This window comes from Vulpes vulpes, chromosome 12, assembly GCF_048418805.1.
Source record: "Vulpes vulpes isolate BD-2025 chromosome 12, VulVul3, whole genome shotgun sequence".
In the NCBI taxonomy this organism is placed as follows: domain Eukaryota; kingdom Metazoa; phylum Chordata; class Mammalia; order Carnivora; family Canidae; genus Vulpes; species Vulpes vulpes.
In genome coordinates this window covers 8029700-8043465 of record NC_132791.1, presented here as the reverse complement: position 1 = coordinate 8043465, position 13766 = coordinate 8029700, and the positions used below count along the sequence as shown (strand labels likewise).

General features: G+C 44.3%; 1 protein-coding gene across 1 annotated transcript in view; it reads left to right on the top strand.

Moving 5' to 3' along the window:
* The first annotated feature begins 2038 nt into the window (after nt 1-2038).
* UGCG (UDP-glucose ceramide glucosyltransferase) overlaps nt 2039-13766 on the top strand; it is a 33920-nt gene continuing 22192 nt past the window's right edge. The window contains exon 1 of the mRNA XM_026002763.2: nt 2039-2384. Coding sequence (XP_025858548.1) covers nt 2287-2384 — 98 coding nt within the window. The 5' untranslated portion in view covers nt 2039-2286. The remainder of the gene's footprint in view (nt 2385-13766) is intronic.

Sequence of the window (13766 nt, the reverse complement as noted above, 5' to 3'; positions counted from 1 at the left end):
ACATATGATTAACAAAAAATCTACCAGGTAGTGTTAAGGTGGTACTAACTGGGGCAGCCCCAGTGGCTTCACTGTTTAGCGCTGCCTTCGACCCAGGGCATGATCCTGGAGACTGGGGATTGAGTCCCATGTCAGGCTCCCTGTATGGAACCTGCTTCTCCCTCTGCCTGTGTCTCTGCCTCTCTCTCTCGTGAATAAATAAATAAAAATCTTAAAAAAAAAATGATGGTACTGACTGTGAGATGCGTTTCCATCTCAGAAAGGTTAAAACGTGTGTAAGTTTTTTTTTTTGTTTTTTTTTAAGAGGGGTGAGAGGCAGAGGAAGTGAGAGAATCTTAAGGAGGTGGAGCTCAGTCCCCACAACCCTAAGATCAGGAGCTGAGCTAAAACCAAGAGTGGGACTCAACCCAATGAACCACGCAGGTGCCCCATGTTAAAGTATTTTTAAAAGTGAGTCCTAGGGGTCCTGGGTGGCTCAGTGGGTTAAGCACAGGATTCTTGGTTCTGGCTCAGGTCATGATCTTAGTGAGATCAAGGCCCCAGGTGGGACTCTTAGGTCAGCATGGCATCTGCTGGAGATTCTCTCTCCCCCCCTCAGTCCCTGCCCCACTGCCTGGGCACACTCTACTTCAAATAAATAATAAAGTATCTTTTTTTAAAAAAGGTGAATCCTGGAATTAACTACAACAGTGATATTCTAAAATTCCCATTTATATTTTGCTGGTAGTACACTATCCCGCTATAACTTTAATTCATTAACCAGCGACTGAACAAGGGAAGTTTCATTTGTAAACATGGTTCTTACTCACTTTATCCCATTTCCCATAGTGAATGCAGAATTGGTTGTCAGACATTAAACTCTTTGATTGTAGTTTACCATTTAATTGTAGACTAAGGTAGTTCATTTAATCAATATCAAACATAATAAATCGCCAACGACAAAATAACCAGCTTCTTTCCAAAACTGAATTCAATTCTGAAATCTCTCAAGGGAGGTCGCGGATTATTTAAAAGGAAATCACTTGAAATAATAAACATTGTCTAAAGATGAAACAATCGAGAAACAATATAAACTCATCTAGGCTAAAGAAACAAACATTTAGTATTGGCTTAAAACATCTCCCTGAACTGATTTAAAGTTAAGATAAAGGCTAAATTACCTGACTCCCCAAGGTGCGCCACCCCCTTACATCTGAGACCATTGCTATCCACATGTGTGATGTCACACTTTCTGGTATAGCTGGCCACATTTGAGAAGTAAAACAGCCAAAAAACAGTGGCATTAAATAATTTTCCATGTAACCCAACGTATCACAAACATTGTCTTGACACGTAATCAGAATAAAGTTCATCAAGGAGCTGGTCTTCCACGGTGCCTGTGGGCCACATCGGAGTAGCTCCATCGCCGCAGACAAGGAGTCTCAGGGTCTTCAGACTCATTGACCTCTTAGGTCCCGAGGTTGAGTTTCTTGCCTATTGCAGGCTGCCTCGGCGCCCACGGATCCGGGGAGGATCGGGCGGGGAGCGACCCAGGACCGTACGGCGGTGAAGGCGGGGGGGGGGGGCGGGGGCGGGGGGGGGGGGGCGGGGGCGGGGGGGGGGGGCGGGGGCGGGGGCCGGGCCTCTCGGGGCCGCCTGGACCTGCGCGTCTCGCTGCGAGGGTCCGGCGCGGCCCGGCCGAGCCTCCGGGGGGCGCGCTCCCGCCCGCCAGGGTGACGCAGCGGGCGCCAGGCCGGCGGGGGGGTCGGGGGACGGGGACGGGGACGGGGACGGGGACGGGGACGGGGACGGGGACGGGGACGGGGACGGGGGGCGGGCGGCAGCGGCGCGCCCCGCCCCTCGCAGGGCGGGCGCCGCGGTTCCGGAGGGCGGGGCGGGGCGCGCCGGGGACTCGCAGCGCGGCCGCCGGTTTCGATTAGTGCGCGGAGCCGCGGCGGCGGAGCAGGCTGCGGAGTGGAGCGGCCGGGCCGGGCCGGACGGCGGCGGCGGCGGCGGCGGCGGCGGCGGCGGCGGCGGGGCGGGGGCGGCGCGGGGAGCCCGAGCGCGGGGCCCGCACCCCGCAGCGCCCGCACCGCGAGCGCGCCCGGGCCGGAGCGCGGACGAGGACGAGCGCGCGGGCGGGGCGCGCAGGCCCTGCCCGCCCCTTCCGTCCCCACCCCCCCGCCCCTTCCTCTCCCCACCTTCCTCCGGCTCCCGCGCCCCCGCGCCGGGCGCCCACCCTGTGCTGCTGCGGGAGCGCGGTCCGCGGCGGCGGCCGGAGCGGGCCGGGCCGGGCCGGGCCGGGGGATGGCGCTGCTGGACCTGGCCCTGGAGGGAATGGCCGTCTTCGGGTTCGTGCTCTTCGTGGTGCTGTGGCTGATGCACTTCATGGCCATCATCTACACGTGAGTGAGGGGCTGCGGGCGCGGGGTCGGGCCTCGGGGCCTCGGGGCCTCGGCCGGGAGGGCGGGAGGGCGCGAGGCCGTGCGCTTTGGAGACGAGCGGGCTCGGGTGGGGGTGGAGGAGGCGCTGCCCGTCCGGCTCGCGCCGTCCCCGCTCCCCCCGGGCCGGCTGGGGCGGGGGTCCTTGGGCGGGGGAAGGGGCGAGTGGGGGCGGTGGGGGCGCGGGCGGCCGCTCGGCCCGGGGAGGCGGCGGTGCTCTCCCTGCTGTCGGGCGGAAGGCGCTTGCTTGCTTTCATTGTGTCGGGCATTCCTCTGGCTTTTCGTCTGGGCCAAGATGCATGTAGTGTGTTGCTGCTGCTGCTGCTGCTCTCTCGACCTGGACGACATTTCTGTGATGATGATGATGGTTTGCACCCTCCCGGGAGCTGCACACAGCCACCCGGAGACCTCCCTGTGGATTTGCTCCTTCCTGGAACAAGCTCTATGCTTTTACCTAGGTGTGGAGCACCTGTCCACCAACCCTCCGGGCTGACGTTAGAGCCTTGAGTCATGTCAGCTACCACATTTCATTGTGGTTTGCTTTCCTTCCTCCCCCCCCCCCCCCCCCCCCAGTTCCTGATGTATATAGTCTCATTTTGATTTGTCCCCTCCACACACCTCTTTTTTTTTTTTTTTTTTCATTATGAATTCAACAAATACTTCTTGAGGCCTGCTGGATGCCATTCAGGGGGGACACAGTGCCGAGGAGGGTGGGATTCCTGTCCTCAGAGAGCTTACATTCTGGAAGGGAGAGACATAATAAAAATTCGAATAGGGCTGTCTCAGATAGTGATAAAACCTATGGATGACATAAAACAGGGTGGTGGGATGAATCATGACAGAAGGTATGTGGCTGGTTCTGAGATTGCAATTTTTTAAAATATCTTTAAAATAGGATCTACCTTTTTAAAGAAATGAAAGAATTGCAATAGAGCACATTTCTCATACGGACTCACTGGCATTTTAGCCTGAAAGAAAAATGACTATACATACTAATCTTTATCACCAACTAGAAGAGGACATGTCTTAATGGAAGAGATGGGAGGACTTTTAAGAAATTCGTTGCTGCTCTCCCCCCCCCCCCCCTTTTACTACGGAAAAACTGTTTTCCCTCTTGGAAATTCTGCATTTTATTAGTATAGGGTGGCAGTTTCCTGGCACTGGAGAATGATGCTACATTGTAGAAGACATACTGATATTTCTTTGCAGATGAAAGAAAACATGCCACTTGGGGATTGCTGATCTTAGTTTTTGTAGTTTGTGAGCTGTCATCGCCGAACACTTTCTGAAGTTCATTTTAAATATATGAGTTCTTAAAAATCAATTTTGTTACTTTCTTTTCCAATCATAAAATTTTTTAGAAAATGCTTCCTATATAAGGAATTTAGCACAGAAGAGAACTAAAGAAAGTTAAATACACATTAAAACTCCTTTACCTTGTTAACCTTTTGTGACTGTCTTTGCAGTTGTGTGTGTGTGTGTGTATGTGGGTGTGTAGAGAGAGATAGAAGAGAGAAGGGAGAGAGAGACGGAAGGGGGTTGGACATTATGGTTATTCTGTAGCCTGCTTTTAAAATTAATCTATTTAGTAAGTGCTTTCTGGGAAGCTCTTTTGTACAAGGCACTATTCTAAGTGCTGGAAATAAGGTTGGAGAACAAGATGTCCAGGGTTTGCCCAATCCACTCACACGGAGTTTCCATGTAAAGTGTCATGACCGTTTTTCCCCATGTCAATAAATATATGATCTCTGCATCATTTAAAATAGATGCATGGCATTTTCATTTATGAGGTACTAATATGTATTGTTATTAATTGGCATTTAGGTGTTCACTTCATCAAGATTACAAACAATACTGTGGTGAATTCATCCGGGTACATCTTTGAGAGAGGATTTCCTTAGTTTACATTCCTGAAAGAAGAATTATTGGGCCAGAAGCCTGCACATTTTAAACTTTGATACAGGGGCGCCTGGGTGGCTCAGTTAAGGTTGAGTGTCTGCCTTCAGCTCGGGTCATGATCTAGGGGTCATGGGATGGAGCTCAGCGTCCCTGCTGAACAGGGAGTCCTCTTCTCTGCCCCTGCCCCTCCCATCCCTGCTTTTGTGATCGTGCTCTCTCAAATAAAAAAATAAAAACCATAAAAAAAAAAACAACCCACCAACTTTGATACATATTGCCCTATAAAAAGTTGTATCTATTTATAGTCCTGGTAACACTGTTTGATGGTGCCCACTTCCCCTTACTAAGTATTGGGCTCTTCGCTGTTCTGTTTTTTATTTTCATTCCTTTAATTACTGGTTCCATTGAACATTTTTTTGTATATGGGTATGCTAGTTTTATCTAGTTGTAAATTACATACTCATAATCTTTTGTGCTGCAGTTTATTCCTCTGTTAATCATCTTTGATATGAAATTGTTTTTCTGTGATAGGTTGCAGTTTTTTTCCCCACAGTGTGTTTTCTTGTTTTGTTTTGTTTTTCAACTATGTTCATATATTTAACTTGGAGAAAAGTATATGTGCCTGTGTTTTGGGTTGTCAGGACTTTTTTTTTTTTAATGTTTCTAACTTGTATACACATATAGTTAATGTCTGTTTTCCTTTAGTAATTTGAATTTTCTTTTTTTTTTTTTTACCTTTTATCCTTTAATGTACTCATTATCTTACCTTGTTATGAGAGCTAGGTAGAGCCTTAATTTTAGATTCACCTAAATATTTAGCCCCTTGTCCCTGAATCACTTTGTAAATTATTATTTGATTATTCCACATTTCTGAAATACTGTCTTTATAATGGACTACATTCTTCTGTATACTTGTATATGTTTAAAGATTCCCAGTGCTGTTTCATTGATCTATTCTTGTACTAGTATTCACTGTTTTAATTAATGAAGTTTTATGACCTTATTATTGGTAAGGAAAGCCCCTCATTCTTTTGCAAACTTTATTGCCTTTACACATTTTCTTTTAAAGATTTAATTTATTAATTAGAGAGGCAGAGACTCAGGCAGAGGAAGAAGCAGGGTCCGTGCAGGGAGCCCGATGTGGGACTTGATCTTGGGAACCAGGGACTTGGTCCCAGGACCCTAGAATCACGCCCTGAGCCAAAGGCAGACGCTCAACCGCTGAGCCACCCGGATGTCTCTTTAATTGCAATTTTTAAATCTTGTTTTTAAATTGGATTTATTAAATTTACAGGAGAAATTTGACTTCTTTCAACATAGGACTATGATATATCCCCTCAATTATATAAAGTCACACTTGTGACTTTATCATTATATATATATTATATTAATATATATTAGGCTGCATTGCTACAATTATATATAAATATATGTAATTGTGTATATATTATATGTTATATAGTATAATATAATATATAATTATAGCGATGTGGCCTAATATTCCAAGTAACCTGTGCTGTTAGACTTGAGACAACTCCACAGTTGTTTTAGGTTATTTATTTTGTGTTTAATGATGAACAGCAAAATTTTCTCTAAATACTTTTTAGTGTTTGAGAATAGTGCAAACATTTAGCTTAGTTGAAGTACAATGGAGAGGCTTTGTATTTTTTTTTTTAAGATTTTATTTATTTATTTATGAGAGACAGAGAGAGGCAGAGACATAGGCAGACAGAGAAGCAGGCTCCATGCAAGGAGCCTGATGTGGCACTTAAGGATCCATCGGGACCCTCCTGTGGGACCCCAGGATCATGCCCTGGGCCAAAGGCAGATTCTCAACCACTGAGCCACCTAAGCATCCCAAAATAAAGATATTTCTCAGTTTAATGAGTTATTTTCAGCAGAGAACTGGGGTTTGTGCCTCTCCCCCTCACTGTATAAATGAAATTGCAAACTTGATATCTCAGCATTTTGACGAGGAAAGCTAAAGGACACTGGCAACAATATTTTAGTTAAAATAGTGTGCTAACATTCTGTATTTTATTGAAGAATGTTTTTTTTTTTCTAAACACATGTTCTGTGTCCTCGAATCTTTTTTTGAAATAAGGTAAAGTATACGTAAAATAAGCAGATATTGAAACTCTCCTTCTAAAACTTTGTGCTTGCAACTGGAAGAAATGGAGCCTATTTCTAAAACTCATATGGCTCCATTATCTGGTTGTCACATTAAAGAGATGAATCTTAGACATCTAATTGTTAAAAACAGGTTAGTCATGCAAATATTATAGTAAATGGTTAAGAAAAGCTATAAAACTTTTAAAAACCAATTGGTTATTGTTTAAAATTAAATAGAGTGTGTAATGACATCCAGTTAGATTCAATGTTCTACTGAATTGTGTCCCCTTAGAAAGAGACAGAGCTAAGTATTGGCCTGTATTAAAAAAGGGAGCTCAGGGACGCCTGGCTGGCTCAGTTGGCTGAGCATGCAGCTCTTGATGTCAGGGTTGTGAAGTTGAGCCTCACGTAGGATGTAAAGATTACTAAAAAAAAAAATAAATAAACTTAAAAAAAAGGTAGCTCAGTGTGATTAATACAATGAACAGTTCTTTCTCAAATTATTCAGATTTCACAAGTGTCTCACAATTCCTATAAGTCTACAATTTAAAAAAAAATTGAGATAATTTATAAACTAGAAAGCCATTTCTTTTTTTAAAAAATATTTTATTTTTCTGAGAGACAGAGCAAGCATGAGGGGAGAGGGGCAGAGAGAGAGAGAAGCAGAGTCCCTGCTGAGCAGAGAGCCTGATGTGGGGCTTGACCCCACTACCCTGAGATCATGACCTGAGCCAAAATCAAGACTGGGACACCCAATCGACTTAGCCACCGAAGCACCCCAGTTTCCAATTTTAATATTGAAGTGATGTTTAGTCATTTTGTAATATATTCTAGATGGCGGACGTTTGTGCCTATAACGTTCTCAAGATCATATTCAGATTAGAGTATTGAAATTCAGAGCTCTTAATTCTCAAGTTTTTTGTTTTTTTTTTTTGTAATCTCCTAAAAATAACTACTGGTTCTAACCTCAGTGGGCAGAATTGGTTAAGTGATCTTCATGAGTTTTTCCTTTTTGAGAGCTAGTGTAGTTTGGTAGCTTGGGAGCTGTGGTGAAATCCTGCAGAAGTCTAGAACCAGTCATTTTCTTCTCTTTTTAGGTCTTGGCAGCCATATTACTGGATGATAAGGGTATCTGAGCCACGCACCTTGCCTTCTTTCCCTCCATCTCCCTTCTTTTTCTTCGCTTTCCTCTCATTTCTCCCTCTCCTTGGATTATTGTTTTTTGCCCTCTGTTTGTAGTGTTCAGTGCTAGGCTTTTATCTTTTAATTGACTGGAGGTGCCAGGCTAGTGTGGAAATACTTCTTGTATCTGTAAATATTAACTGCCCTCTAGTAAAGCAGAGGTCTTTCCCTGGAATTTTAAGTTCATTCTACTTTTTCTAACCTTTTTGGCACAGCCACATGTATACGTGCTGCATGGCTTTTGAGTGAAAAGTAACACCGTATCTGGAGGTCTGTGAACATCCTGTCAGAAACAAATTGTTTTTAATGTAAATTTTAGTATTTCGTATGTTATTTTTAGCAAATATGATCTTTGCCTTAAATTCATTAATACTTTGGTGTTCTGAGCCATAGCAGAATGTAAATTGAGAGCTGCTTTTCTGGGTTCAGTTCTGAGGATCTTCTGGACTGTGGTCACCTGTTGATCAGTCAGGGTTATTGCTGCCTGGACCACTTTTTGGGTGAATGAATGAGGCAGTTGAGCCCCTTTAACCTGAACCTGGAAGATACCAAATTAATTGGATGTTAGTGTGATAGCTTTAAAAAGCGAACTGACCATTGTAATCTAGTGTTAACATTCGGTGATGCCTGTGAACTCCTCATCCCACCCTTTTCCTACATCATGATCTTCTCTGTACTCTAGATTATCGAAACTATCTCCACTCACTGGTATCTCTACCAACAGCCTTGCTCCCTTTCTTCTTTATTTTTCTAACTGTAGCCTTACCCTCCTGGAGCACTAATCTTAGATCATGTGCTTATAATTTTACCATGGTTCCCCCAGTGCCTTCAGGTTAACATGCAAGCTCCTCAACAAGACATGCACAGTTCTTCAGGAGCTGAGCCGTTGTACCTAATTCTTCAGCAGCATTGAATTACTGACATTCCTCTGAATATGCTGTGTATTTTCTTTAGAATTATCTTTCCTTCCTTTTTTCCCCCTCCTCCCTCTCTTCATTTTTCTTTAACTTCTACTCACCCAGGTCTATTTAGACTTTAGCTTTTTCCTATATAAAGCCCTTCTTATAATTTAGTGCCTTGAATTTACCCTTCTGAATTATAAATGTGTGCTCAGCTGTCTCTTTTCCCAATTAGACTGTAAGCTCTTGAGGGTTGGATAGTGTCTTATTTACTGTTCTATCTCCAGTGTGTACTAGGCACTCAGTTGTTGCTGGCTGAATGAATGAATTTTGAGTTTTTTCCAGTAGTAATGGTGGATTTTTTTCAGTGTCATTAGTTCAGCGTCATTTGGCCATTGTGATCTGAGGTAGATGATCCGATTTGGGGATGCTTTCAGTGGTGATGGACTTTAATGAAATTTATTGGACCAAATGGAATCTTTATTTCACTATTTCTAATTCATTGCAGACTAAAATAGAAACAGAGTTCTATTAATAACATGCTTACCTACAAGTCTGAATCCCCTCCCCAAGGTTTCCCTATGGGAATGCCTGTCATGTCATAAATAATTTTTACACTAAGATCTGACTTGGCAGGGGATGCAAAGCCCAGTGTTCTCCTGAGTTGGTTGAGATGCAAATCCACAGAATTTTATTTTATACACAGAATAGTTGAAATGTCACATTCTGCTGTAGGGAATTTTATAGCAGAACATTAGGATAGTCCCATTAGTTCCTTTTGATTTGAAAAGAGTTTGAGCGTGTGGTTATGTTTGAGGGTCTCCTGTGTTTTTGAGCACTATGTGCTCAGTCCATGTCTTCTGCTGAGTGCCTGTTGCTGTTAGCCAAACACCATGCTCTATCCATATCCCATACACTAGGTCCAGCTGTGTTGTCATCAAAGGGTCAGTGAATTGGGATGGGGGGGGTAAAATTAATAAAGATCTCCAACTTGTTTTCAGTGGCAGTGGAATCTTTTGTACTCTGTAGTGTGTAAGTCCACTGCCCAGTGGAAATAGTTGTTGTTTTCCCATAAGGCTAAGTCACTATTGGCTATTATGTGTTCTGTGGGGAATCTTGTGTCTGCAGAATTCAGGTTGTACCAGAAGGTGTTCCTTTCTGTTGCTGAAGGAGCCCTACTGTTTTTGAAAAGATAAGTGCAACATGGAAGTGGCATTAATCATGACATACTCCGATCATAAACACACAGCAACAGCCTTCCAGGGCAGAGTCACAAGTAATAACAACAGAAGCCTTTTATCATGGGAAATGGCAGGCATGGACTCTGTGAAGCAGGGGCCTGCTGATATAACACTCAGCCTAATTTTACACGATGTATTAACAAGCTTGGTGGCATAGAGCAGAGGAGATAAATTCCAAGAGTCAGATAAATTGGTTCAACTGAGCCCCGTAGCAGAACTGTAAAAAAGCGCACTATCTGGGGCTTAACGTTAAGCAAGGTGACCTTTGCCGGCCTGGAATCTTTATTCTCCCTTCGGGGCTTTGTGTGAGGTTCTTGTGCTGCACTTCTGGGAGGTATGGCTTTGCATTAAGATTGCTGCAGAGCTGCTGCCAGCCCCCCTTCAGTCGAGGTCTCCCTTCATACCAGCTTCCCTCCTGCTCAGAATGAAATTAGAATGTGAACCGGTAGCCACACCTGGGTGGCTCAGTGATTGAGCGTTTGCCTTTGGCTCAGGTAAAGATCCCAGGGTTCTGAGATTGAGTCCCACGTCGGGGGGATTGCTTCTTTCTCTGCCTGTGTCTCTGCCTGTGTGTGTGTGTGTGTGTGTGTGTGTGTGTGTGTGTGTGTGTGTGTCTTGTGAATAAATAAATCTAAAAAAATGAATGTATGAACCAGTAAAATAAGTCATTTAAAGTGGCACACACCATCAAATCAACAACTTGTGAGAAAGGCAGAGAGAAAGCAGGGAGAGGAACTACAAGATTAGAAGAAAACCCTAAGCCAAAACGATGAAGAAGAGTCAACAATTCTAGAGACTGAGCTATCAGGAAATAAAAATCACCCATGATGAAACCGTTCCATCAGCTCAGAAGTTGAAAACCCTTGTGCCAAGAGCCGATTAGGACCCGTCAAGCTAAAGCTGCTATAAAGTCCAGCAGGGCCCCTGAATAGTTCTTACCAGACGCTTGGGGCTCTTTGAAATGTTCCCTGAATAGATGTCCTTCTAGGCCCCAGTGGAAAGCAGGACCCTGAAGGCCTGTCTCTCCCCTGCTCCCCATCCCGCAGCTGGCAGGTCCAGCCCCGCAGGTGCGCCAGCGCCTCCTCCCCGCTGCCCCGCGGGCACTGGGCTCCATTCTGTGATTTCGAGCTTTGCAACAGAGAGTGACTAGCTTCTGATTGAGAATTTAACTTTTCTAAGTTAAATCATTCCTCGGGAATAACACATGGAAGTTGTCCTGTGCTTTCTGTCTCTCCAACATTGGTTACTCACGTTCCAGGATCATTTTATTCTTTAAAAATGAAACTAATCAAAACCATCGACCGGACATAGCGAAGGTACATTCCTTTTGTATCCAGTGTGTTCCTGAAAGTGTCATAAAATCAAATTCTGAAAATCAAATGGATGTAGGTGATAGAAGGGGGAGATTCTTTCTTTCTTTCTTTCTTTCTTTCTTTCTTTCTTTCTTTCTTTCTTTTCTTTCTTTCTTTTTTTTTAAGATTTTATTTATTTATTCATGAGAGAGAGAGAGAGAGAGAGAAAGGCAGACATGGGCAGAGGGAGAAGCAGGCTCCATGCAGGGAGCCCGTTCATAGAGAACTAAGGTGATTATTAAAATCCCAAATGATGGTTCTGCTGGGCTCAAGGCCTGAGGCGTGCTGCCACTGGATTGGGGCTTTCCAGGTGGTAGGGGTTGTTCAGAGAGTCCCCCTTCCCGGCCTCCTCCTGGCCTGGACTGGGGTGAGAAGGCTGCTTTGTAGCATTTACTCTGGGGACTGCACTGGGAATGGTGATTTAATGGTCAACAAAACAGTCTCTTCTGGAATCCCTCAACACATCTCCATCCTAGAAGGCAGTGTGCTTGGATTACATAGTAACTGGGAGTTACTTTGCTCATTGTGTCTGCCCTCGGCTCTCAGCTCTGAGTGTGGGAGCTCTCCCGGTAGCGGAGCCAAAGGAAGGAAGGGTTTTTGTGGCAGTAGAATCCCACATTTTGAGTGAGGCTGAGGGTAGAGGAATTCAGAGAAGCCAGGAGTATGCAGCACCTCTGCCCAACTGAGAACCTCTCCAGTGATTTAAAAGGAGAGCTCAAGCCACTTTCAGTGGATCACTGGTGATATTTAATGTTCCTCACTGTCATGCTTCTGTTGCCTCTATGTTTTTAGATGAGCTCTTACAACTATAAAATAGTTCCTAAATATTGGGTGTAGTTTTAACTTTGCATATAATTTAAGTTTTGCACTAAATATGTTTTATGCTGTGTTTTGACTTCCTGTTTTGATCATGATTTGGGACTTTTGATGATTCCTCTTTCCCCTTTTAATCTTTCTTAATACACCAGGGTGGTTTTATATTTAAAAAAAAACCCCGAGTGCTTGGGTGGCTCAGTTGGTTAAGCATCTAACTCTTGATTTCAGCTCAGGTCATGATCTCAGGGCTGCAAGATTGAGCCCCATGTCGGGCTCTGTGCTGAGCGTGGAGCCTGCTTAAGACTGTCTCTCCCTCTCTCCATCTGCCCCCTCACCCGCACCCCAAGTGCTCATACTCTTGCGCTCTCCAAAAAAAACCACCCCAAAACAACAACATGGGCGCCTGGCTGACTCAGTCAGTGGAGCATGTGACTCTTGATCTTGGGTTTGTGAATTTGAGCCCCACATTGGGTAAAGAGATTAATCAAAAACAAAATCTTAAAAAAAACCTTAAAAAAATAAAAAGACCCATCATAATGGTTTAATATTTAAATATTTATGAAAGAATCTTTAAGCATATGAATTTCTAGTTCTTCCATTCTGGTGTATAAGGCTTATCAACATTTGCCATTTCTAAATCTCTTACTAGAACTATAGTAATTTGGAGAAGTGGAAAATGTCCTTAAAATTAGTTTTTAAAAAATTATCAATAACAGCTGTCATTGAATGTTAACTTTGTGGCTCAATCTCATCTGTTTCTCACTGCTTTATGAGGTAGGTACTAATCATCCCCCCTTTTAAAAAAAGAGTTAAAGAAGTAATTTACCCAAGGATACTCAGTTCACTGTGAAGCTGGTATAAAAATCCAGGTGATCTGCTCCAGCCCAAGCTCTTAAACCAGCATGTGGCTCTATACAGCCAGTGATAACCTAAAAATAACCCCGGAAGTAGTCCACAGGGATAGAGTATCTGTATGGGACTTTCTCCAGTTGCTGTGACTCTTTCATTTCTGATAACTGGCAACACTGAGAATACTGTGGAGGGAGCCCCTACTTCTTGTCTGCACCTCTCCCCCATTCTCATACCACTTGACCTGCCCCTTCTCGGCCTTCTTGTTTTTAGCCATCCAAGAACTGCGATCCTCCTGAGCTTCCACCTCTTCTCACATTCTTCTCTTCTTACAGTGATCTAGTCTTCCTTAGGTCCATGGTTCTCAGCTTTGACTGCACTTCGGAGTCACCATGGGAGTCCTTAAAAAAACAAAAAACAAAAAACTCCTTGCCTGTGTCTCAGCCCTAGACATTCTGGTTTAATTGGTCTGAGCGTCAGGATTTTTTAAACTCCCCAGGTGATTTTCTTGTGCAGTCAAGGTTGAGAATAACTGCCCTAGGCTGTGTATCCACAGTTGTGGCATCCATCCACCTGTTATCTCTTGGTTTCTTGGAACCGGCCATCTAGCCAGAACTCAGAGTTCATCGCTGCCTCATCTTGTCCCTCGCCTTCCCTCCTATCAGTCTGCCTTGTTATCCGGAACCCATCTCATAATTTATAGCGTCTCAGCTTTCCACGTCGCGCAGAGGGTGACCGCTCAGCCATGTGGGTTAGTACTACTACACATTCATGGTCTCAGGTCTCCGCCGAGCCTCGGTGCTGCCTGGCAGTGCTTTTGTTTCTTTATTTAGCCTCCGTCACCCATTATTGGCAGAACCTCTTTCCAACCCTTCACCCTTCTTACCTTTGGTCTTGTCAGATTTTCCTAATTCCTGCTTCACACTGGGCCCTATCATGCCATTAATTATTTTAACTTTTCTCTCTCTCACTCTATATACTCAAGTATTAAAAAAA